We start from the raw sequence: 24731 nt of genomic DNA on the forward strand, positions 1-24731 counted from the left end.
TTAGCTTAGCACAAAGTCTGGAAGTGAATGGATCCAGCTAGCAAACTGCTATCAATAAGTGACAAAATAACGCGAACATTTTCCTATTTATGTGTTGTGATTTGTATAGTCACACCGTGTACAAATAACAAGGTGATATGAGACACAGCGATCTTTTAACAGAACTATATTCTCTGAAGGTGAAGCACTGCTACTTGGGCGGAGTGATTTGTTATGTTTGGCAATGCAGTGGTTGTATTCGTGAGCCCAAGACAAATTTCGCATTGGGACAATAAAGTATACCTTACCTTACCTTACCTTACAATCGCTGACCGATAGTGGGGAAAAATGCTTTTATCTGCCGATGTCAATCATAGGTTGATATATTGGACAGTGCATTCCTATGTAAAACAATTTAATCTCTTTCTAAAGCTGCTTGGTGCTACAGCCATAGAGGACAAACTACAAGATGGAGTTCCAGAGACTATTGCCTGTCTGACATTAGCCAACATCAAGATCTGGGTGCTAACAGGGGACAAACTAGGTAATCTTATACTAATGAGAATAAACACGCAGACCGCATTTACTTAAGCTTAATTGAGACACTCATTTTTTTTGTTCTCATTGTGGTTGCAGAGACGGCAATGAACATCGGCTACTCCTGTAACATGCTCAGAGATGACATGAATGAGGTGTTTATAATCTCAGGTCACACCACGCTTGAGGTCCAACGAGAGCTCAGGTAACATTTCAAAATTATATTTTAGGACACTGTCATTTTGGAAATAATGAAAGCAGATTTGTTCAGATGGTGGTACTCTGGTTGCAGACGACATTATAAACAGTGAAAAACTATATATTAGAAATGATATTCAAATTATTATGTAAAAAAATTACATGTAGTCAAAGTTTTAGGTTGATGCAGATAGCAGAGAGACTGGCGAGAAAGTGCTTGTAAAAATCAGGACTCCAAACTGAATGCCAAAAATACATTTTCTTTTACCTGTCAGAACAAAGCATAGAGGTCTTGTAACCTGAAATGAATCATTTGTGCTGCTTTACCAAAATAAAGTGGATATTCTGTTGGTTTGTGCCCAGGGCTGCTAAAGAAACAATCATGGGACCCAGCAGAGATAAATTCAGCAGCGATGCTAACATGGAAAAGACAGAATTATACTCAAGTGACTCTGTCTTTGAAGAGACCATCATTGCAGAGTATGCTTTAGTTATTAATGGACACAGTTTGGTAAGGGTCACTCATTCTGTATGGCTTTGAAATCTATGAATTATGGATTTACCTTTTTGTTTCTTTAACAAAGACTTTTTAGATAAAAATAGATCACCTAGGAAATTTTTGTAGATCTAATGCTTTGCTTTCATCTTGCCAAGCTGTACAGCCATAGATACGCTTTCTAGAAGTCCAGTATTAGTCTAATGAAATTGGGTTTAGTAGAAAGTAGCCGTTGAAAGTGGTTTTGCTTGGATAAATACATCTTTGAGTTTGACAGGTTAATGACAGTAAACTGCAGCCCCAACAACTGAATTCAATTTTGCCAACAAATGATGTGCTGACAGTTTACAGAGGTGTACAGTTTCAGCATGTGCTGTGTTTTTTTATATATTTGATGTGAAGGCTCATGCCCTGGAGGCAGACCTGGAGCAGATTCTGGTAGATGTGGCGTGCCTGTGTAAGACTGTGATCTGCTGTAGAGTCACTCCACTTCAGAAAGCTCTTGTGGTTGAGCTCATAAAGAGGCATAAGAGAGCTGTCACGCTCGCCATCGGTGATGGAGCCAATGATGTCAGTATGATCAAGAGTAAGACACTTCTCCTACACTCCTTTCTGTTTGATCTATCTGTCTGTCTGTCTGTCTGCCTGGATGTCTATCTACTGTAAGTGTCTGTATATGTATGTGTCTGTCTGTCCGTCCGTCCGTCTGTCTCTATCTATATGTTTGTCTGTCTATCTATGTATCTGTCTGTCTGTTTATCTATCTATCTGTCTGCCTGGATGTTTGTATGTCTATTTGTCTGTTTATCTATCTATCCGTCTGTCTGTCTATCTGTCTGTCTATCTTTCTGTCTGTCTATATTTCTGTCTGTCAATCTATCTGTCTGTCTGTCTGTCTTTCTTTCTATGTGTGTGTATGTCTATCTGTCTTGTCTATCTATATGTTTGTCTGTCTGTCTATGTGTCTGTCTGTTTGTCTATCTGTCTGCCTGGATGTTTATCTGTCTATTTGTCTGTTTATCTATCCATCTGTCTGTCTGTCTTGTCTGTCTATGTATACGTCTGTCTGTCTGTCTTTCTATATCCATCTATCTGTCTGTCTGTCTGTCTGTCTGTCTGTCTATATCTATCTGTCTATAATCTGTCTCTCTCTCTATCTTTCTGTCTGTCTGTCTTTCTTTCTTTCTATGTGTGTGTATGTCTAACGGTCAAGTCTATCTATATGTTTGTCCGTCTATCGATGTGTCTGTCTGTTTGTCTATCTGTCTGCCTGGATGTTTGTCTGTCTATTTGTCTGTTTATCTATCCATCTGTCTGTCTGTCTATGTATACGTCTGTCTGTCTGTCTGTCTGTCTATCCGTCTATCTATCTATCTGTCTGTCTGTCTGTCTGTCTACAATCTGTCTATCTATCTTTCTGTCTGTCTTTCTTTCTATGTGTGTGTATGTCGTCTATCGATGTGTCTGTCTGTTTGTCTAACTGTCTGCCTGGATGTTTGTCTGTCTATTAGTCTGTTTATCTATCCATCTGTCTGTCTATCTTGTCTGTCTATGTATCCGTCTGTCTGTCTGTCTATAATCTGTCTATCTATCTATCTGTCTGTCTTTCTTTCTATGTGTGTGTATGTCTATCTATCTTGTCTATCTATATGTTTGTCTGTCTATCTATGTGTCTGTCTGTTTGTCTATCTGTCTGGATGTTTGTCTGTTTATTTGTCTGTCTGTCTGTCTGTATTTCTCTCTGTCTGTCTGTCTGTCTGTCTGTCTGTCTGTCAATCTTTCTGTCTGTCTTTCTTTCTATGTTTGTGTATGTCTATCTGTCTTGTCTATCTATATGTTTGTCTGTCTATCTATGTGTCTGTCTGTCTGTCTGTCTGTCTAACTTTCTGCCTGGATGTTTGTCTGTCTATTTGTCTGTTTATCTATCCATCTGTCTGTCTGTCTATCCATCTGTCCGTCCGTCCATCTATCTGTCTGTCTAACTTTCTGTCTGTTTGTCTGTCTATCTGTCTGTTTGTTTGTCTGTCAGTCTATCTATAATCTGTGTATCTATCTATCCATCTGTCTGTCTGTCTGTCTTTCTTTCTATGTATGTATGTCTATCTGTCTTGTCTATCTATCTGTCTGCCTGGATGTCTGTCTGTCTGTATGTCTATCTATCTATCTATCTATCTATCTATCTATCTATATGTCATCTGTCTATCTATATGTCTATCTATCCGTCTGCCTGGATGTCTGTCTGTCTGTCTATCTATCTATCTATATGTCATCTGTCTATCTATATGTCTATCTATCCGTCTGTCTGTCTGCCTGTCCATATCTGTATATCTGTGTCTTCCTCTCTATCTATCCTACAGTGGTCAGAGATTTGCAATGTATACAGCTCAGCATATGGCATAATGGATTCACTTGCACTGCTGATCTCATGGAGTGGTTGCTATGGGAACACTCTGTGCTTTTTGATCTGTAAGTGTGTTGAGTTATATGTGTTTATAGTCTACTCTGTATACGGTCTCCCCAGCGGCTCATATTGGTGTGGGCATCAGCGGACAGGAGGGGATGCAGGCGGTGTTGGCCTCCGATTACTCCTTCGCACAGTTCCGTTACCTGCACCGCCTCCTGCTGGTCCACGGGCGCTGGTCCTACCACCGCATGTGCAACTTCCTCTGCTACTTCTTTTACAAGAACTTTGCCTTCACGCTGGTTCATTTCTGGTACGGATTTCTCTGTGGATTCTCGGCACAGGTAAGAATTCGGGCCTATATCTAAAGTATATATCTAAAGGATTTCAGTCTGTTGATAAAATACTAAGGGCCAGATTTACTAAACAGGGACAGTTAGCGGGAAAATGCAATAAAAAAGCGCCCCAATGGGAGTGAACATTTTTGTGGGTGATTACTGACAAGATGAACGTTAAAGAAGAAAACAGGCACAAACTCTTTTTTTGTTTTTTCCATAACAACCAATGTAATTTAAGACATATACTGTATAATGAAGCATCACTCCTAAGTGCAGAGTCACTGGGGCAAGAGCAGATCATGTAAAAAAATGAACAACTGAGATACAAATTTGCTATGAGATTTTCTTAAAAATACTTTTGGTCATTGCAGACTGTATACGACCAATGGTTCATCACACTTTTCAACATAGTCTACACTTCACTTCCTGTGCTGGCCATGGGCATGTTTGACCAGGTAAGCTTAACACAGTCTTTGAAGCTGTGATGTGTAATTGAACAATCTAAACAACTAGCGGCACCAAACAGAAATTTGATCTGTTTGTTTGAGCCATTTCCATAGCAATATTGGCTTAACCAATCGTGAATTTGGGACATGACTACCTGTTTGGTCCAACAATACAATGGGTTTGAAACTGGTTTAAAAACAGTTATCATCACAATTCTGTTTAGTGCTGCAAATCGCACATAAATTTCTCCTTTCATATTTGTAATCCAAAACGACTCTGGATCTTAACAACACAGAAATTTGATTTGCTTGTAACATAACGTCTGTTGATATTTCAGGATGTAAATGAGCAGTTCAGCTTACGCTATCCAAATCTGTACAGACCAGGACAACTCAACCAGCTTTTCAACAAGAGGAAGTTTTTCATCTGTACACTGCATGGCGTCTGCACGTCTTTCATTCTTTTCTTCATCCCGTACGGAGCCTTCATGTCCGCTGTGCGGGAAGACGGCACCAACATCTCCGATCAGCAAGCATTTGCCGTCACCATAGCAACGTCTTTAGTCATCGTGGTCAGTGTCCAGGTGAGTCAACATGGCAGTGAGATCGAGGGACACATTTGAAAAGTGTCTTTACACATCAATAGACATGCAAAGTCACCGGGCATGTTTGGAAATCGTATTAATCATTTTATGTTTTATTAACATCATTATTATTTCTTACATAACACACATAAACAGATCAAGCGAACAATCCCATCCTTTGTGAATTCTTGTTAATAGTATTGAAATGTATTTTGTTTCAGATTGGCATTGACACAAACTTCTGGACCGCTGTGAATCATTTCTTCATATGGGGAAGTCTAGCTGTTTACTTTGCAATACTTTTTGCAATGCACAGCAATGGCATTTACAGCATATTCCCAAACCAGTTCCCATTTATTGGTAAGAATATAAACTGGCCCAAAGGTGTACTTAAGCTATATTTTAAGTAGACTACTAAATTACTGTTTACTAAATACTACACAATATAAACTGCATATTCTGTACTATTTTTAAAAGTAATAGTGATGCCATGCTAAACATTTCAAAATGTTTTTATTGTCAGTTTAATAGCTTTTACCGTGGGTTCATACGTCAAATTCGCGTGTACTGCGTCTAGTTTGCCGCTTGAACATTTTGAGTTTACTCGCTTTATTCGTGCGTGAAAGCCGCACGTGAAATTGTAGTCATCAAGACATTCACGTGGAAATTTGCATCTGCGGTTAGCACGGCGCGTTAGACGCGATTCCGCGTCAATTGTGCGTCTATTTCGTGCGAATGCCGCGAATTGAGCATTGCCACGGAAGTTGAAAAATGTGAACTTTGGCGGAAAACGCGCCGTGTTAACCATTTAGGAGCTTGCTCTAGTAGTTACGTGATTACAGGAAGCGAGCCGAGTTGCAGAAGCCCCTCCCATGATGTGAATTTCCGCATTAATGTCTCGATGACTAGAATTTCACGCACGGCTTTCACGCGTGAATGAAGCGAGTACACTCAAAATGTTCAAACGGCAAACTAGACGCGAATTTGACGCCTCAAACGCGGCTGGTGTGAACCCACAGTTATGTTGCGTTCACATCAGCCATGGTAGATGTGTCAAGCACGAGTGATTTCAATGTTAAGTCAATGACGTGTTAATGCATGTCTGGAGGTCTCGCGGCGCGAATTAGGTGTTTAGCGCGGTAGACGCAATTGCGCCACATTCGCGCGAATAGCACGAATTGAGTGTTGCCGCGGGAAACACGCGAGTTGAAAAATTTGAACTTCAGCGGAAAAACGCGCTGCGTTAACCAATCAGGAGCTTGCTCTAGTAGTGACCTGATTACAGCACGGCGCGTTAGACGTGATTCCGCCTCATTTGTGCGTCTATTTCGTGCGAATGCCGCGAATTGAGCGTTGCCGCGGGAGTTGAAAAATGTGAACTTTGGCGGAAAACACGCTGCGTTAACCAATTAGGAGCTTGCTCTAGTAGTTGCGTGATTACAGGAAGCGAGCCGAGTCAAGTATATATCGCTGCAGCCCGGAGACTGCAGGTGGGAGGACCTTATGCCGCAAGTGGGAGGACCTTATGCCGCAAGTAGGAGGGATTTCAGAAATGTGCAAGTAGGAGGAGTTTACGCTTCAAATGGGATGGTGGTGAATCCTCTGAAAGTTTGTACAGCCCACTTGCGGCTAAAGCTCCACCCACTTGCTGCTAACCCACCCATTTGCAGCTGGCTCCGACCTCCGTTTATACCCCTTTCAGCCGAGTCGCAGAAGCCCCTCCCATGACGCGAATTTCCGCGTGATTGTCTCCATGACTAGAATTTCACACGCGTGGCTTTCATGCGTGAATGAAGCGAATACACTCAAAATGTTCAAGCTTCCAACTACGCGTGGTAGACGTGAATTTAATGCCTTAAACGCATCTGGTGTGAACCCAGAGTTATACATTCAATGCAACAGTCATCTTGGACCTTGTAATGACACCTAGTGGTGTGGTATAGAATCACGCATGAGCAAATGTTTGCATGAGCAATATATTTCTGTTATATTGTAGATATGGCACCCATGACTTATGTATTATACCACCAAAATGTTATGTAATTAGTGTAACTTCAATGAAAATACTAGTATAAGGCTGGTTGTGTCATTTTAATGTGTGTTTGATTTTAGGCACGGCACGTAACTCTCTGAATCAGAAGTTTGTGTGGCTGGTTATCTTCCTTACCACTGTTGTGTGTATAATGCCTATGGTGGCCGTCCGATTCATCAAGACCGACTGCTATCCTACGCAGACTGATAAGGTTACTTTAAACACATATTATGCGGTGCTTTATACAACAGTGTGCTTTTATTAGTATAGTTTAGTTATACAGTACATACATATTATTAATAATGCTATTACTTATTAATCTGCCTGGTGCTTTTACTGTAGCTAAAGTGACTTACAGTACATTTATTATTAATGGAGGAACTTACGGTTAAGTGTATGGGTGCTTCTCAAACACAAGGTTGTGCCCTTGGAGGCTGCGTCCTTTCTGGACCGATCCCTTTGAGGCTTCCAGGTTAGAGTCCTTGAATTTTCAGAGGCAGATTTCAGGACAGGGTTTATATTAATCCAGGGCTCGGCCTTACACTGCAAAAAATGATTTTCAAGAAAAGATTTTCTTTGTATTTTTGTCTTGTTTTCAGTAAAAATATCTAAAAAATCTTAAATTATGATGTTTTTCTTGATGAGCAAAACAATCCAAGAAAATAAGTCTAGTTTATAGACCAAAAATATCACATTTAAGTAATTGTGTGCATAAAACAAGCAAAAAAAATCTTGAAAATTTTTCTTAAACACTAAATTCAAGAAAAAATCAAGAAAAATTTGCTTACCCCATTGGCAGATTTTTTTGCTTGTTTTATGCACAAAATCACTTACGTTTGATTTTTTTCTTTTTTTTTCTTTTAAAAACTAGACTTATTTTCTTAGGTCATTTTGCTCATCAATAAAAAGCATCTAAATTTAGGAATTTTTAGATATTTTTACTGAAAACAAGAAAAAATACTAAAAAATTTTTTCTTGAAAATATTTTTTTTAGGAGTGTAGATAGGATATTTATGTAGTTTTTACAAACAAACATAAAACATAAAACAATACAGGTGCATATGACTTTCTTACTTGGTATTTTTGTCTTGTTTTCAGTAGAGCTGTCAAAAGATTAATCACAATTAATCGCATACAAAATAAAAGTTTGTTTTTGCATAATATATTTGTGTGTTTATTGTGTGAAATTATTTTGTATGTATAAATACACACACGCATGTATATATATATATATATATATATATATATATAAAAATATGTACATAAATAATTTTTTTCTTACTTTTATACATGTATGTGTGTATTTATACATACATAATAATTACACACAATAAACACACAAATATATAATGCAAACACAAACTTTTATTTTGTATGCGATTAATCGTGATTAATCTTTAGTTTTCAGTAGAAATATTAGCAAAATTACCTAAGAAATTTTTAGACAAAAAATATAAAATTTAAGTAAATTTGTGCTTAAAACAAGCAAAAAAAATGTTTTCTACGGAAATATTTTTTAAAAAGATTTTTATTATTTCAAAAACCATTTTTATTCCATTGACAGATTTTATACTTTTCTTGCATTTGATTTTTTTATCTAAAAATTAGACTTATTTTTTGCTAATCAAGACAAAGCTTCTTGGTTTAAGAATTTATAGATATTTGTGTAAAAAAACATGGCAAAAATACTAGGTAAGGGGGCGTGCACACCAACGCTTTTACGCCCGCGGCCGGCACATGTTTTCAATTCATTTCAATGGAAACTCTGCGTTTTTCAAATAAGCCAGCAGCTAGTGGTTTTCTTCCGCACCGAAAACCGGCGCCCGGCGGTTTTTCTGCGCTCAGCGCTGAGCGCTGAGCACCGAGAGTTGAAAGATGTTCAACTTTGGAAGAAAAGCTCCGCTCGTCAGTAGTCCCTTTCACACATACAGTCTTTACTGGTAATTTACTGGTAAATTGCAGTTAACAGATCATGTGTGAACAGAACATTTCCGGTAAATCAGTGCTCCCAATTTACCAGTAAGACAGGTTGTAAGATTACCAGTAATTTACCGGTAAGCGCTATGTGTGAACGAAAATTATAGGATTACCGGCATTTAGAACGGACGACGTCAGAACGTGCTGACAGTTTCGGGCCAATCATAGCGTTTTAATACAGATGACGCGTTTACCCCCCCACTGTTTACGGACGTTTCCACACACATGCTGCTTGAAAGTTGAGCACACCTGAAGTTTACGTCCACATTTCTTCACAAAAGTTGTTTAAAACAGCTTACCGCCGAATTGCCGACGTCCTTAGCACGGCCTCTGTGAAGCCTAATGTGCAAACAGTAGTGTTGTTAAAAACGCATTTTGGGTTTGACGTCGTCTCATTCTATGTTGTTTGGTCATGAGCAACTTCGCGACTGTTTACCACAGACTTGAAAACAGCTAAATACGGACCGTGGATATGAACGACGTGGATTGTTTACAAATACAACACTGAGCACGCCGTGTGCTACAGGTACTTCCGCTTTCTCAACGAATTTACCGGTATTTTGATACTGATGTGTGAATGATGTCTTACTGGTAAAATAACGGAACGCCACTGCGTGTGTGAACAGCACATTTTTGTATTTACTGGTAAATTCATGGTAATTTACCAGAATTACTGTGTGAAAGAGGCTAATGTCAGTTTTCACACGGCCGCCCAATCACAGTGGAGGAGGGGTGGGACATTACCACAGCAACCAATCGGCTCGCAGCTGAAGTATCACAGCTAACAAAGCGCTCAGCTGAAGAAAGCTGGCACTCAGCTGAAAAACAGCTGGCATTCAGCGTCCTCAAGGCGTTTTCAGCCGCGTTTAAAAGTTTTGGTGTGTCCAGCCCCTAAGAAAGTAATTTTTTGCAGTGTACAAGGTGTTTTTCAATTAAGGCACCTCAAACATGAATTTTAGTCCGGGATGAAGATAAGACTTTTCTGGGAAACCGCCCCTTAATGACACTAGCATACTGATGGGCCTAAAGCTAAAACATTTGAACTAGAAGCCACAAAACATTTTCAGTTAATGTGAAAAACTTTATATGAATCATCAGGATATATTTTATAGCAAAAGTAATGTAAGTGTAAAACAATGGTGGCGGTGACTTCTTTTTCGAGGGCGCACAATGCAAAGCTCATCACAAAATGTATTTAGTCCGTCATGTCAAAATACAAGCCTGCTGCAGACACTTCAAAGGGGTTAATGATAAAAGAGATACTCACGTTTGCCAGATACTCATGTGTAATCAGAGTTTAGTGTTAAGTTAGTGTCTTGCGAGTATTTTGTGAAGGTGAGCGTGTCTTTTATCATAAACCCTTTCGACGCATGTGCAGAAAGCTTGTATTTTGATGCAAATGGTTCACATGAAGCATCGAACACATATTTTGACACAACAAGCAACACATGACACTCCGAACACATTATGAATTTGCGCCCCTTAGAAGAGAAGTCACCGGCCGCCACTGAGGTAAAACGTTGTGAATGCTGTGCACCTACATCACAAATCGTTTGCTTTCTTATAGGTGCGTTTACTTCAGCAGGCCACTAGGAGACAGCGTCCTCAAGAGCAGAACCTCAGGAGAGTCCGCAGGACTAGTTCTCGACGCTCAGCGTACGCTTTCGCCCACCAGCAGGGATACGGGGAACTCATCACCTCTGGCAGGAACATGAAGGTACACACATCTTCTACATCCACGTACCCTCTGTCCTCTCCCGAAAGACGCCCCGCCACCAGAGATTCCCTTAATGATACCACCACTACAACAGGGGTGACCAACGACGCTGGATTAAGCAGGGAATTTGACCAAAAGATAACAGTGGAAGACTTGGAGGACAGATGAAGAACTGAAGATACTTCGTAACTGTCACAAAGCTCCTTTATGTGAGAATTTGATAATGCATTCTGAACAGGACTCCCTTAAAAGCACTACTGGACTGCGCGGAATTGGAAACAGGAGACTCCAAAGAGCCAGCATAATAGAAAAGCACAGATAACACTAATTTCCTCATTTTTACTCTCATGCACATCTGATAACACATCAGTTGGTTTTGTAACGCTTCATTGAATTTGGAAATGAACCTTAGTTTCATTTCGATTCAATTTTGTCTTCTATCTTCTGGCACAGACTGCAATGTATTCCTCAAAAGGCGCCTTTGTTTCCAGATTTAATAACTTCCTTTAATGGATCAAAAAGCATTGCACACAAATTCACTTACAGTTATTTTAAGGATTAGAAGAACTAAATCCAAGTCAATAGTGGTGGATATAATTTCAACATTTTGTTGTTCTACAAAAAATCAGATTACATAAATATCAGGGAGCAAAAATTTACAAGTCACATGTAAAATATTACCTCTTAATCTGATACAGGTGATACATCCACATCGGTAAAAGATTTCGAATGCACTGCACACATTTTTTTCCTTTAAACTTTAAAGGGACACTAATATGCTCATTTTCCAGCTCCTCTAGAGTTAAACATTTGATTTTTGCCGTTTTGGGATCCATTCAGGCGATCTCCGGGTCTGGCGGTAGCACTTTTGGCATTCCTTGGCATGGTCCATTGAGTCTGATTGGACCAGTAGCATTGCGCTAAAAAATGAGTTTCTATATTTTTCCTGTTTGAAGCTGGGCTCTTCTGTGGTTGCATCGTGTGCTGGGACCGGCGGAAAGTTAAAGGTTGTGATTTTCTGGGCAGATATGGCTGGGAACTGTGATCTCATTCTGTTGTGATGGTCGGGGGCTTTGCTGCTGTAACACAGCCGAAAATAGTCCCCTTATATCTTTCAATGGCAGGGGACTATTTTCAGGCACTGTGTAATATCATTGCGCCTCCTCCAGCCATGTTGCGGCAGCAAGGTCCTTGATTGTTACGCCAGAGTGGGAGTGTGGTTCCTAGTCGTATCTGCATGGAAAAGTCGCAGCTTTTGGTTTTCTGTCGGTCTTGGTGCACGATGTGGCTGCAGAGGAGTCGAGTTAAAATAGGAAAAATATCCAAATTCTTTGGTCATTTTTTTAGCGCAATGCTGGTGGTCTGGTCAGATTCAATGGATTGTGCTGGGCTATGCTGGGGGTGGTACCGCCACACCCAGAGATCGGCTGGTTGGATTCCAAAAACAGTGGGGATAAAATGTTCAACTCTAGTGGAGCTGGAAAATGAGCATATTTTCAGGGGAAGGTTGAGTGTCCCTTTAAAGACATCTATACAGTAATGCACCTGAATGCAGTGCATCACTGTAATGATTTTAGAGATGAATAGTAACAATTAGGAATGTGCAATAAAAATGCCACACATAATATGCATTGGCCGCAAATCTTACCGTACGTTTGCATCATACAGCACAAAGCAAGCTCAGCTGAATAATACAGATTTTAAAATGCCAAATTTGATTTTTAACATACATCTCAAAAAAACATTCAACGCTTTCCTTATAACGGTTAGGGTCCGCTTTGCATGCGGTTTGCATAATGCATAGCGAAGTTTATGACTAAGTGAGCTGCTAAGTAGCTGTGCCTTCCACCAAACAACAGACTGAAGCATTTACTCCATTTAAATGTATATAATTCCACACGAATGTATTAAAAAGGTCTATAAAGTGGGCATTTCTTTCATGGAAAAGGATTTTTGTGCCTTTTTTGTTATCCTTGTATTGAAAAGTCATTGCGGTCGTTTATGTTGGGTAAAGTGTGTCACCATTGCCTTTCTGATTTTTTTTCATGCATACTATATGATGAATTAACCGTTTAGATTATTGCCTTTATTTAGTGGGATATTTTGCAGATGTTAACATAAAGATGCTATTTTTATCAGATATTTATTTGATGAAGGGGTCGTGGAACGTTTCCTTTATAAGAATGTACGGTGGACGCGTTATTTGTCATTATAAATATATATGACGATTGTATACAATTTTTCTGCTGTGCTATTTTGTCGATGAAGAACATGCAAATTGTTTATCATTTTTATTTAAATGCATGGATTTTTATACAAGTCATTGTAAATTTTATATGATATGCATTAAATGGCAATTGTTTAATTTATTTAAATACAAATATGTGTATGTGTAATGATTGTTTTATGTTTATATTTCATACATTGAAAATTTAAATTTTTACATCATTCAGTCCTTAGTACAAGCTGTAGGGGATAAGTTAGTAGTGTTGACATGAAGGGTTAGGGGTTTGTTTAAAATCTCAATAGTAAAGATGATCCCACACTGACTTCCCTATTAAATATCAATAGAAAAGTATGAGGCTTGAAAACATTAAGATCCTTTTATTGAATGTAAGCACTTAAATGTTGACCTTCAATGCTTTTAGGAAAGCATTGCAAAGTAGGAATGCACTGTATTTGACAAGGTTTTAGTCCTTTGAGAAAAAAAGTAAAAACATTTCCCTTTAATTTTGATTCATGGACGTTAAATGCATCACGCCTTACTTTTAAAGCCCCAAGGAATGGCACCATCACATTGCTTTTTATTCCTCTGTAAAAATGGCCGCCCCTCCTCCTGGTTTTGTAACAAATAAACTATGCTTTTCCAAAGCGGCTCGACGGGCGTCAGGAACGTAATACCTCTCCCTAACAGTTTGGAGAAAAGAATCTATCCTGTCACTGGGTACCATGGAAACTGTGCAACCTCCCCATCCAGCTCCGGTTAACCTCGACCCAACAGCACCCGCCTGTCTGTGTGGAGCCGATAGAGAGAGATGTTACTACATACTTCAGTTGACTCATGACTTATTTATGCTCTTTTGGGATGTGCTTTGGCTTGCCTAAATGCATACAGTATAAAACATCACTGTATATTTACACATAAGAGAGTGAATATGTTAAATGCTATTATAACATCACCGGCAGCAGACTTTAACTCACAGACATATGTCCACCAGCTGGTCCAGTTCTGGACAGCTGCACTCATACAGGTCTCTACAGCTGGCATGGCTCTGGTTCATCAGATTGCCCAGCTGAGCGACAGCGTTGGCAGGGGCCGAATCACACACGGCCTTAAACTGCAGTACGCGGGCAGCCTCGCCGTACACGTGCTTGGCACGCTGGTACAACTTAAAGTGTGTTGCTAAGGTAATAGAAAAACGAAGAGGATATTATTTAGACACATTCCTGAATGCTTGTTTGCACTTCACTATACAGAATAAATCTTATTTCCAAAATCTTGAATAAAAGACAACATATTCACATCATGCATAATGCAGAGTAAAACTGAATTTTGAGCAAGAATACATCTGGTATTGATCGAGTCATGAAAGGTGGGTTACAATTTTATAGCTTAAAATAAAATTTCAATGCCCACAAAGTCTTGGTGACATCAGCAAAAAGAAAATCTCATTTTAGAAGCAGAGAATAATGTCCAAGGGAGACAAGAGACATTTATCATGACAGTAAAAGGGTAAATATTAGGGCTGTCAAACGATTAATTGCATACAAAATAAAAATTTGTGTTTGCATAATATGTGTCCACAGTGTGTTGTTATTATGTATATATAAATACAAAAACATTCAAGTATATATATATATAGACTTTTTTGCTCACCATCCAAAGTGGCTAGTTGTTTTCCAAAGTTACTAGCCACTCAGCATTTTCACTGGCCACAATTTTGTTGCTGGTAAAATAAATTTGATATGATTAAACTTGACTTTGGCATCCTAAAATGACTTTAATTCGAGCAAATTTACTTGGTTTAGCAAAATTAGATGCAGATTGCATTTCAAATGCAGTCTGACCACCCAAATTAAGAAAATATTTATTAGCTGGTATATACCAGGTATATCAGTATAAATAATATTATATATTTAGGTGCATGAAAAACATGCTAGTAAGGCATAAATAGATTAACTTTGAATAAATATTAAAAGTGGAGCAGTGGTGTAGAAGATTAACTGAAAAGATAAACACAAAACCCCTCGACTACCACTTTAAATATTTATTAACAACAGCAGTAAATACTGTCAAGAAATGTACATGAATTTTATTGTCAACTTGTTTATGCAGATTGTATTTTATAAGCTTGATCATGGTTTCTGTTAAAAGTGATTTAAGACTTTTAATGACAAATGTGGAGAGGGTATTATGGTTGCCCAAAGTAGCCTACATTAAAATCTCCCCTCTTGCCCCTGAGAGTGTGCACGCAATTTATTTCTCTTCAATCACTTCCATGCAAATGTTTTAGCTTTCTCGAAGTGTGTATGCACTCAGACTGCGTCCTCTTGTGCATTTGCAAATCCATCAGCTCTTGCGCTCTCTCTGGAAGGTGGCGCTTTGGTCTGCAGCGCTCCGCTGATTGTGCGCGCGTCTCAACAAACGGTCTCGGTCCGTTGCGCTGAGTGCAGAGAGTGCTCATGGGAGTTGTAGTTTCCCAGTGTGGCATTGCGAATTGTTTATCATTTTACATAACTTTTAAGAAAACTACAATTAAAAAATGATATTCAACCTGCCAAAATGGCTAGTGGGATTGGCTTACCCGCCACAGCCGAAATCTACCCGCATTTTCACTTTATTTATTATGACTCAACTTGTATACTTAAATGTTCTGATTTTTTGAATTCAATATTTGGCTTGATGGCTACATCTGGTGGTAATTTTGTGTCAATAGCCCACTTAGAAATCCCCTTAGATTTTAAAATACCTTGCACTGACATATCTTAACATACATCGGTGTTATTGTTTTGTCTCAAGATGCACACCAGTATAGTTTTTTGTAAGGTTTGTTTGTAAAAACTACTTAAATGTCCTCATATAGCTAAAACCTAGTCCTGGATTAATCTAAACCATATCCGGGAAACCGCCCCTTTATGTTTTTATATACATAATTATAAATTACACACATAAAAAATATGCAAACTTTTATCCTGTATCCAATTAATCACGATTAATCATTTGACAGCCCTAGAAAATATGCATTTTACGTTTCATTGATCTCTCACCATGCTGTGTGTTTGTACTGAGAATGTTTTCACAAAGTTGTTCAGTACTGATGCCCAGACTCTTGCAGATCTCCTCCCTGCTGTAGGCCTCAGGGTGCAGGACGTCCTCCACCAGCTCCTGCATCTTCTCCAAACTCACTTTCAGCTCTGTCTGCAGCTCCCCGAGTTTTTGCAGACGGCTCCATTCCAGACCTCGCGCCTTAGCCAGCATCTGCAACCAGGACCAAATTACTTAAGGTTTTGTTTTTTGCTCAATTTAGTTTTTTGACCAGTAACGCACACATGCTTGGTTTTGGTTCTGACCTTTGTGGCAATGCGGCACTCCACCACCCTCATGTTGAAATGAGATGTGGCTGCCTTGTTCATCTCCACACAGCAGTTTGCAATTACAAACATCGCCCCATCAGGTAGCTTGACGTCTGTGGCCCTCAGTGGATTAAACTCTATGAGCTTTGCCTTGAGAAAAAAAAACATTTATTTATAATAAAAAATATAAGGTTTGATACAAAATGTAAATACAACCAAAGGGATAGGTAATAAAAAATTTGGGATCCCTTGTTCAACCTTATGTCATTTTTAACCACAAAGGTCTCAATAAGATAAAAGTTAAAGAAATAAAATACACATTACACACCGTTCCCTCCTCAGCCAGGAAAGAGATCGACTGATCCATTCCACCACCCTCAGTGCCAATATAACGCTCACACTTGGCACACGTCTCGGCAAGATTAACCTGAAGAATCAGTGTGTTAATCACGTTTAAGTTATCTTTTAACTAGGGGTTATGTGATATTTAAGATCTGGGCTACCTTAGACAGAGACTTCTGATTGGCCTCCATAGTGACCAGACCAGCGCAGCACACCAGGGCACTGGAGCTAGAAAGCCCTGAACTGGCAGGGACAGTCCCGTCCACCACACAACACATCCCTGTCAATGAAGACAAGCCCAGATGCTCCTGAAGACACAAGGCAAGGGGGTCATATGTCTGAATTATTGAAAATAACACATCCACTAGGTATTACAATAGAGATGCATCAATGTATCGGCCACAAATATACAGTATATTGGCCCATATAACAACCCGATAGTTTATAAATAAACAGTGTGAAAGCACTGAGTTCAGAGTATCTTTATGTCTATTGCAATAGTGTGTGTTTTTTAACTTTTTACTTAATTTAAACATGAACAAAACAATGATATAGACCCTTTCAAAAGATGTAAACAACCAGAAGCACTTCCTGTTTCAGTTTTTTAACACTAGATAAATGTTAGGACAAAATACAGCCAACAGAACATATAGAACTGAATCAAAAAGTTAAACAAACATCTTAAAGATATTGGACCAGTAGTGCCAGTATATTGTCACTTATTAGGAGCAGTATGCTAGCTGGAGCCATTTACTTCCAGTCTTTGTGCTAAGCTAGGCTAGCGATGGGTGCGCCAGACAGAGTTAAGGCACGCATGGAGATGAAAAAGGTATGTGTGGACTTATCTAACTCTGGGGGATACGGCGAATAAGCTAAAGTCCCCAAAAGGCAGACAAATACTGTTAAAATCAATATCAGTGCATCCCTACTTTAAAAGCATGCATTATGTTATAAATCGTACCTGAATTCCTTTTACTCCACACAGGAAATAATAGTACCATTGTGGATTCTCTTTGTCAATTGAGATGCTCTGGGCAGATGCAGTGAAATCCCTAGTGTCAAAATGAGTTGAATTACTAAAGAGTGACATCTTCAGGTTGGTAAAACTTATAACACTGTGATCAACCTGACATGATAAAAACTGTCACTCACTTATATTTCGGATCAGTGTTGGCCAGTTGGATTGTTTGAGAGTCATTGACAGAAACAGCAGCAAGAATACTCTGCTCTATTGCCATGGGCAGGACAGCATATCCACAATAGTCAATATGTTCACCTGAAAACATAACACATACATATTTTAACTCATAGCAAGTTTACAATGATCATAGTATGTGGTATAAACTGTTTTTTTCATCCCACCTATTAAATTCACCCTGCCTGGAGCGCAAGCATAGAAGAGAGGCATATGTCCATATTTCTTATGAAAAGACTCTTTAATTTTCTGGAGCCTTTAAAGAGAAAAAAATATATATTTTAAGAACTGACTAGAAATCACTGTGAGTTGATCATTCAATTCATGTATCATAGAAGTTGCACGAGTTCATCCGTAAACTTACCTTTCATTGCCACTAAACAACAGCTTGATTTTCGGCGGATTTGTGGTCATTTTTATATTTTATTTTTCGTCGTCCAGCACTGTGTAAACATGCACAGAAGAACAGAAACTATAGAAATCCTGTCAGCTGACTGTCATACCCGGAAACATGTCTCTAACAACCACAACACGGAAGGAACACTCGTGCAAAACCATTCATTCCATTCGGAAAGATTCGGAATGACTCGGAGGAACTCGTAAGAAATCGGAAGCATTCGAACTTTTTCGCGCGTCGTACCGAACGCACTGTATGGCGTGTTTCCGCGGTGGATTGTGGGAAAGAGTCTATCTCCGGCCAAAATGTCTGACATGGAAGATGATTTCATGTGCGATGATGAGGAGGATTATGACCTGGTAAGACTTGATAAAATAATAAATACATGTAAATGTGTTAAATGTAAAGCGCGTGCAACATACCGGCATGGAGAAATTGTATTTTGGATGTTGCCGTGAGCTTTATTTTACAGCTGAGTTGTTTAGCAGGTGGCTAGTTTGCTAATACTGCAAAGATAAAGTCAACAAATGGGAGAGGCTTTTTATTTCAAGTACATTTATGCATATATGAAATATAAGCAATACTAACCCGTAAAGCCGATGATGTCATGTTAGATGTAAACGCTTTTATAAAGAAACTTGCATACTAATGTAAAGTTAGCTATGTTGTAAGCTTGTAATGTGCTACTAAACACTATTTCAGGTCATTGCATGCTGTGAAATACAATACTATGCGTGTAAATAGGCATGACTATTTCGTTTTGAAATGACGTATTTGTGCAATAAATAATTTGTGTTCTGGTTTATGTATACAAAGACCACCAAGATGCACATCACTGTGATTAAAGTGAAACATTATTCTTTAATGTTCAAATAAAAAATGTTCTTTATGCATAACAAATTATAATGTCATGCAATCTTTGTTTACATTTATTTTAGGAATATTCAGAGGACAGCAACTCTGAACCGAATGTTGATTTGGAGAATCAGTACTATAACTCCAAAGCCCTCAAAGAAGATGATCCTAAAGCAGCCCTGAGCAGCTTTCAGAAGGTTAAACACCTGAGATCTTTGTGTGTTGTCTGGGTCAATGGAGCCATATTGCATTATTTAATGACATTTGTTGTTTCCTTTTCTATACAGGTGCTGGAACTGGAGGGAGAAAAGGGAGAATGGGGTTTCAAAGCACTGAAACAGATGATTAAGATCAACTTCAAACTAGTGCGTAACTATAAAGATGACAAATTTAGTACATACTGTAAAATGTATGAAAGAAAAAGAGAAGAAATGCATGTGACTCATATTTTGTTTGTTTATTACATCTTTATTTACGCAGACAAATTTTCCTGAAATGATGAACCGGTACAAACAGTTGTTGACGTACATAAGAAGTGCTGTCACCAGAAATTACTCTGAGAAATCTATCAACTCTATTCTAGATTATATTTCAACTTCTAAACAGGTATTTGTTACACTAAACTTGTTCAGTGAGCACAATTTTAATAAAAAAAAAAGATATCTAATATTTGACTTTCTTTTCCAGATGGACTTGCTACAGGAGTTTTATGAAACCACTTTAGAAGCTTTAAAAGATGCAAAAAATGACAGACTTTGGTTTAAAACTAACACCAAGGTTTGTGAAAACATACATTGATAAACAAATTTGTGTTTTTAAATTTGCGTTTTCTTAATACTCATGATCAAACAACTTTAACAGCAGACTTTGTTATGTATCAGATTGCAATTGTTACAAAATTGGTTTTATAAAATATAATATTATTAAAGTTTTTTATGATAATGTTCTTGTTGCATTTTGTAAGAACAATAACCCACTATCCCCTGCATGTCCTGTCGTAGTAAAATCACTGTAGCTCGTGTTTTTTTTTTTTTTTGCTGCAATAAAATAACAAGATTTACTTATCTGTAACAAAAAAGTCTATAGTTCATACCTGAATCATTTAAGAGCATTGCTTATATATTTTCCTGTGCTTTATGCAGTTGGGAAAGTTGTACCTGGAAAGAGAAGAATTTGGAAAGCTGCAGAAGATTCTCAGGCAGCTGCACCAGTCATGTCAGGTAACAAACATTATATGTGACCCTGGACCTGGTCATAAGGGTTCACCTAAAAGCTGAATAAATAAGCTTTCCATTGATGTTAGGATAGGACAATATTTGGTCGAGATACAACTATTTGGAAATCTGGAAATTGAGGGTGCATAAATCTTAATATTAAGAAAATTACCTTTAAAGTTGTCCAAATGAAGTCCATAGCAACACATATTACTATGATAAATAATACATTTTTCATATCTTTATGGTAATAAATTTACAAAATATCTTTTATGAACATGATTTTTACCTAATATCCTAATGATTTTCGGCATAAAAAAATATTCTGAGCCATACAATGTATTTTCTGGCTGTTGCTACAAATATTCCTGTGCTAGTTTTGTGGTCCAGGGTCACATATATAAATAATACTGATGCTGGATCAGTGTCTTGATACAAATCATTACTAAACTGATTGATGTTCTCTGCATCAGACGGATGACGGAGAGGATGATTTGAAAAAAGGCACACAGCTGCTGGAGATCTACGCTTTGGAGATCCAGATGTATACGGCACAGAAGAACAACAAAAAGCTAAAAGCCCTCTATGAACAGTCATTACACATCAAATCAGCTATTCCACATCCGCTCATAATGGGAGTCATCAGAGGTATTTATTTTAAAGCCAAAGTGTCAACCCATAACGTTTAGCAATTATTCATATGATTCTTAAAGGGATAGTTCACCCAAAAATTCAACTTCTGTCATTATTTACTCACCTTCAAGTTGTTACAAACCTGTATATTTTTTTTGTTCTGATAAACACAATGGATAATATTTGTAGGCAAGCAGTAAACAGAAGCACTATTGACTTCCATAGTAGGGAGGAAGAATACTATGGAAGTCAATGGTGCTTGGTTACAAACATTGCTTTGGTTCCACAGAACAAAGAAATTTATGCAGGTTTGTACAACTTTAGAGTGAGTAAATGAGGACCAAATTTTCATTTTTGGTGAACTATCCCTTTAAAGCAAAAGTGGGGAACCCAGGGTCCTGGGGGGCCACTGTCCTGGAGAGTTTAGTTCCAACCCTAATTAAACACACCTGAATTTCATTTCCAAGTAATCCTGAAGACTTTATTTTGATTCTTCAGGTGTGTTTAATTAGGGTTGGAACTAAACTCTGCAGGACAGTGGCCCTCCAGGACCAGGGTTCCCCACCCCTGCTTTAAAGGGATAGTTCACCCAAAAATGAAAATAATGTCATTAATGACTCACCCTCATGTCGTTTCAGGCTCGTGGGACCTCCGTTCATCTTCGGAACAGTTAAGATGTTTTATATTTAGTCCGAGAGCTTGTTGACCCTTCATTGAAAATCTATGTACGGTATACTGTCCATGTCCAGAAAGGCAATAAAAACATCATCAAAGCTCTCGTACTAAATATAAAACATCTTAAACTGTGTTTCGAAGATAAACAGAGGTCTTACGAGTTTGGAACGACATAAGGGTGAGTCATTAATTACATTATTTTCATTTTTGGGTGAACTATCCCTTTGAAGGCGTGTTTTAATTTGAATGTAAATTTTATGATGCAAATACAACTGATGTGTGAATTATTATTTCTTTTTTCTAGAATGTGGCGGAAAAATGCACTTGAGGGAGGGCGAATTCGAGAAGGCGCATACTGATTTTTTCGAGGCTTTCAAGAACTACGATGAGTCAGGAAGCCCCAGACGAACCACTTGCCTGAAGTACTTGGTCTTGGCTAATATGCTAATGAAGTCTGGAATCAATCCGTTTGATTCGCAAGAGGTAACGTCATAACATTTTTTAATCCTGAGCAGCTAAATTGTATTTAATTTGACCGAATAAGCATTCTTTCTTTCACTAGGCAAAACCTTACAAAAACGACCCAGAAATCTTAGCAATGACAAACCTGGTAAGGTAAGTAAGCAACAGTCTTTATTTATCTAATCTTACAAAATTATAAGGATGCAGTTTTCAGAAATATGATGCATTCATGTTATACTGTTACTTACTGTTTGGTATTTTTTTTAGTGCCTACCAGAATAATGACATCACAGAATTTGAGAAAATCTTAAAGACAAATCACAGCAACATAATGGATGATCCCTTCATCAGAGAACATATTGAGGGTCAGTTTGGTGGTTCTCACTTTTTATAAATGTGACCCTGAACAACAAAACCAGTCTTAAGTTGCATGGTAGATTTTTAGCAATAGCCAAAAAATACATTGATCAAAATAATAGACTTTTCATTTATGCATATCGTAAATATATCAAAATTTCGTACTATTTAGATTTTTTTTGCACCCTCGGACTCCAGATTTTCAAAGAGTTGTATCTCGATCAAATATCGTCCTATCCTAACAAACCGTACATCAATAGAAAGCTTTCATATGACGCATACACCTCAACTGAATAAATTGACCCTTATGACTGATTTTGTGGTCCAGGGTTATAAATGTTATAACGTATGTGAAAACTCTCTAAATGTATTTTGTTTTTCTTTCTCTTTAGAATTGTTAAGAAACATAAGAACCCAAGTTCTCATCAAATTGATTAAGCCTTACACTCGGATACACATACCTTTTATTTCAAAGGTAAACCTTTTTACTCAATAAATGGACTACATCATTAATTTGCTTTCGATTGTCTGAATTATGACTTGTTGTCCTGTAGGAACTGAACATTGATGTCGCAGATGTGGAAAGTTTGCTTGTGCAGTGCATTCTAGATAAGTAAGTGTTAACTGTTTTTGTGAATACTAGTTTTCAATGCATTGTTTGTTTATACTTGTGTTGTCAATTTTTTTTTATAGCACAATAGATGGTAGAATTGACCAGGTTAACCAGCTATTGGAGCTTGATCACCAGAAGAGAGGCGGAGCCCGATACACTGCTCTGGACAAATGGACCAATCAGCTGAACTCTCTCAACCAGGCCATTGTTAGCAAACTGGCGTGATTTGACATTGACGATTTAGGAAAACACGTTCATCCATCAGGCAGCAGGTTGACTGAAAGCTGTCAGTGACGTTAACAACTTCAAGCCTTTATTTCCCCATCAGTGATTGACGTGAAGGGGGAGCTTTATTTGGCTAGTTTGTTTTTTTACAGCTGTAGTCACTTAAGTCAGTTTTAAATATCTTTAATAAAGCAGAGCGTCCTATAGGACGTCTGCTCTACTGGATTGTTCAAGTCTTTATTATGAAAATGTTCTCAATGTGGTTGCATCTTCTAAAACATTTACTTTAACAGCACATATTGGCACTTGGTTATAATACATTTAAACTGCATATGTTGGTCTTTAATAGGAGTTTTGAGGACATGCTGTGTGAAATTGAGCGTTTACCTGTAAAAACTATTTCTGTCACGGTTGGCATGTTTTATGTTTTGCATAAAATTCAGGTGATGAGTTTTATGTAGACGCACAGCAGCACAATCGTACTATAAATTGCAGTCGTTGCTAGAATGCGAAACATTACAGATCTGTTTAAAATGTAATGTTGTCAGAGCTATTCTGTTTCACTTTTCAACAATTAAAGTTGCATCTGGTGCTTCAGCAGAAAATGTTTCTGTAATGATTTACATTTTACGCATGGTAAGCAATGAAGTTTTAATCTCTTGCACTTGCATTTCATAATATAACTTTATATGACATAATATGATCCTTATGTTTTATATATTTGCACAATGTATTACATATACTAAAATAATATATTTTTATTTATAATAATTTATTAATTTTACATATAGACCGTTTTATCAGACGCACGTGCGGTGACGCGATACGCGTCTGGTCCAAACTTTATTTCCGGTTTCAGTTTCTTAATGGTCTGACTATTTGTTAAACTGAACTCTTACACAAATACCTCGTCGAAAATAACAAATATTTTGGTTTCCTATGTAATCTACGTGTTGTTTATTTTGCTTGTTATATAAATACACTACGTTTAAAGTACTTTGTTGTATTTATTCTTAGGAGTTTACCGGAAGTTACGTGTTGACCACGGACGCCGCTTGTTTACTGCTGAAACCGTCTATAATATTAATATCATGAAAATCTAAAAAATAGTTACTTTCAATTATATCTTTATATTAATAATCATTTTTATTTATTATTAACTTGACGCACAAAATACATCCTAATACTTTAGATTACTCTCATAGTTTTATCTGAAAATTTTAGGTTTAGTGCTCTAAACTCATCTATAAAGATTTTACCTTATTAGCTATTAGCTTATTAATATTTTTGTTTCTATAATAACAAAAATGTTGACACGTAGCCTACTGTATATTTTTCATCTTTATTGCGTCTCACACTACAATGAATAAACAAGACATAAAACACTTATACAAATAGTATAAAACAATTTGTTAAACAAATATTTAACAAGTATAACAAAAAGTAAATAATTAATAAAAAAATACGTTGACAATAATACTGTA

The 24731-nt window shown here is 37.7% G+C and overlaps 3 protein-coding genes across 16 annotated transcripts in view; 2 read left to right on the forward strand and 1 right to left on the reverse strand.

Moving 5' to 3' along the window:
• The window catches only part of atp8b4 (ATPase phospholipid transporting 8B4), a 43260-nt gene extending 31184 nt beyond the window's left edge, over nucleotides 1–12076 (forward strand). For 7 of the 13 annotated variants that reach the window (XM_055192104.2, XM_055192099.2, XM_055192102.2 and 4 more), the window contains 10 exons: nucleotides 412–523; nucleotides 616–721; nucleotides 1078–1225; nucleotides 1613–1796; nucleotides 3732–3955; nucleotides 4321–4404; nucleotides 4734–4979; nucleotides 5201–5339; nucleotides 7092–7222; nucleotides 10556–12075. In XM_055192104.2, coding sequence (XP_055048079.2) covers nucleotides 412–523; nucleotides 616–721; nucleotides 1078–1225; nucleotides 1613–1796; nucleotides 3732–3955; nucleotides 4321–4404; nucleotides 4734–4979; nucleotides 5201–5339; nucleotides 7092–7222; nucleotides 10556–10873 — 1692 coding nt within the window. In that variant the 3' untranslated portion in view covers nucleotides 10874–12075. Of the gene's footprint in view, nucleotides 1–411; nucleotides 524–615; nucleotides 722–1077; nucleotides 1226–1612; nucleotides 1797–3731; nucleotides 3956–4320; nucleotides 4405–4733; nucleotides 4980–5200; nucleotides 5340–7091; nucleotides 7223–10555 lie in introns of all 13 variants that reach the window. The other 6 variants (XM_055192092.2, XM_055192093.2, XM_055192097.2 and 3 more) reach the window with 1 other exon arrangement.
• Nucleotides 12077–13294: 1218 nt separating this feature from the next.
• galk2 (galactokinase 2) lies at nucleotides 13295–18372 on the reverse strand. Its single transcript, XM_055192109.2, has 10 exons — nucleotides 18181–18372; nucleotides 17984–18072; nucleotides 17774–17897; nucleotides 17583–17673; nucleotides 16783–16929; nucleotides 16608–16706; nucleotides 16277–16429; nucleotides 15974–16184; nucleotides 13907–14108; nucleotides 13295–13717 (listed from the first exon to the last, which is right to left on the reverse strand). The coding sequence occupies exons 1-10, from the start codon at nucleotides 18228–18230 to the stop codon at nucleotides 13510–13512; spliced, it is 1374 nt and encodes a 457-aa protein (XP_055048084.2). The 5' UTR covers nucleotides 18231–18372; the 3' UTR covers nucleotides 13295–13509.
• A 47-nt stretch (nucleotides 18373–18419) lies between these two features.
• Nucleotides 18420–23852, forward strand: cops2 (COP9 signalosome subunit 2). 2 transcript variants are annotated; one of them, XM_073868830.1, is made up of 13 exons: nucleotides 18421–18572; nucleotides 19152–19265; nucleotides 19356–19433; nucleotides 19549–19674; nucleotides 19756–19845; nucleotides 20211–20288; nucleotides 20756–20930; nucleotides 21895–22073; nucleotides 22153–22205; nucleotides 22320–22417; nucleotides 22802–22884; nucleotides 22964–23022; nucleotides 23103–23852. In XM_073868830.1, the coding sequence occupies exons 1-13, from the start codon at nucleotides 18519–18521 to the stop codon at nucleotides 23245–23247; spliced, it is 1332 nt and encodes a 443-aa protein (XP_073724931.1). In that variant the 5' UTR covers nucleotides 18421–18518; the 3' UTR covers nucleotides 23248–23852. The 2 variants fall into 2 exon arrangements, with proteins under 2 accessions (XP_073724930.1, XP_073724931.1); XM_073868829.1 differs by having other exon boundaries at nucleotides 18420–18572; nucleotides 19549–19845.
• Nucleotides 23853–24731: the final 879 nt, after the last annotated feature.

This window comes from Misgurnus anguillicaudatus, chromosome 6, assembly GCF_027580225.2.
Source record: "Misgurnus anguillicaudatus chromosome 6, ASM2758022v2, whole genome shotgun sequence".
NCBI classification, from domain to species: domain Eukaryota; kingdom Metazoa; phylum Chordata; class Actinopteri; order Cypriniformes; family Cobitidae; genus Misgurnus; species Misgurnus anguillicaudatus.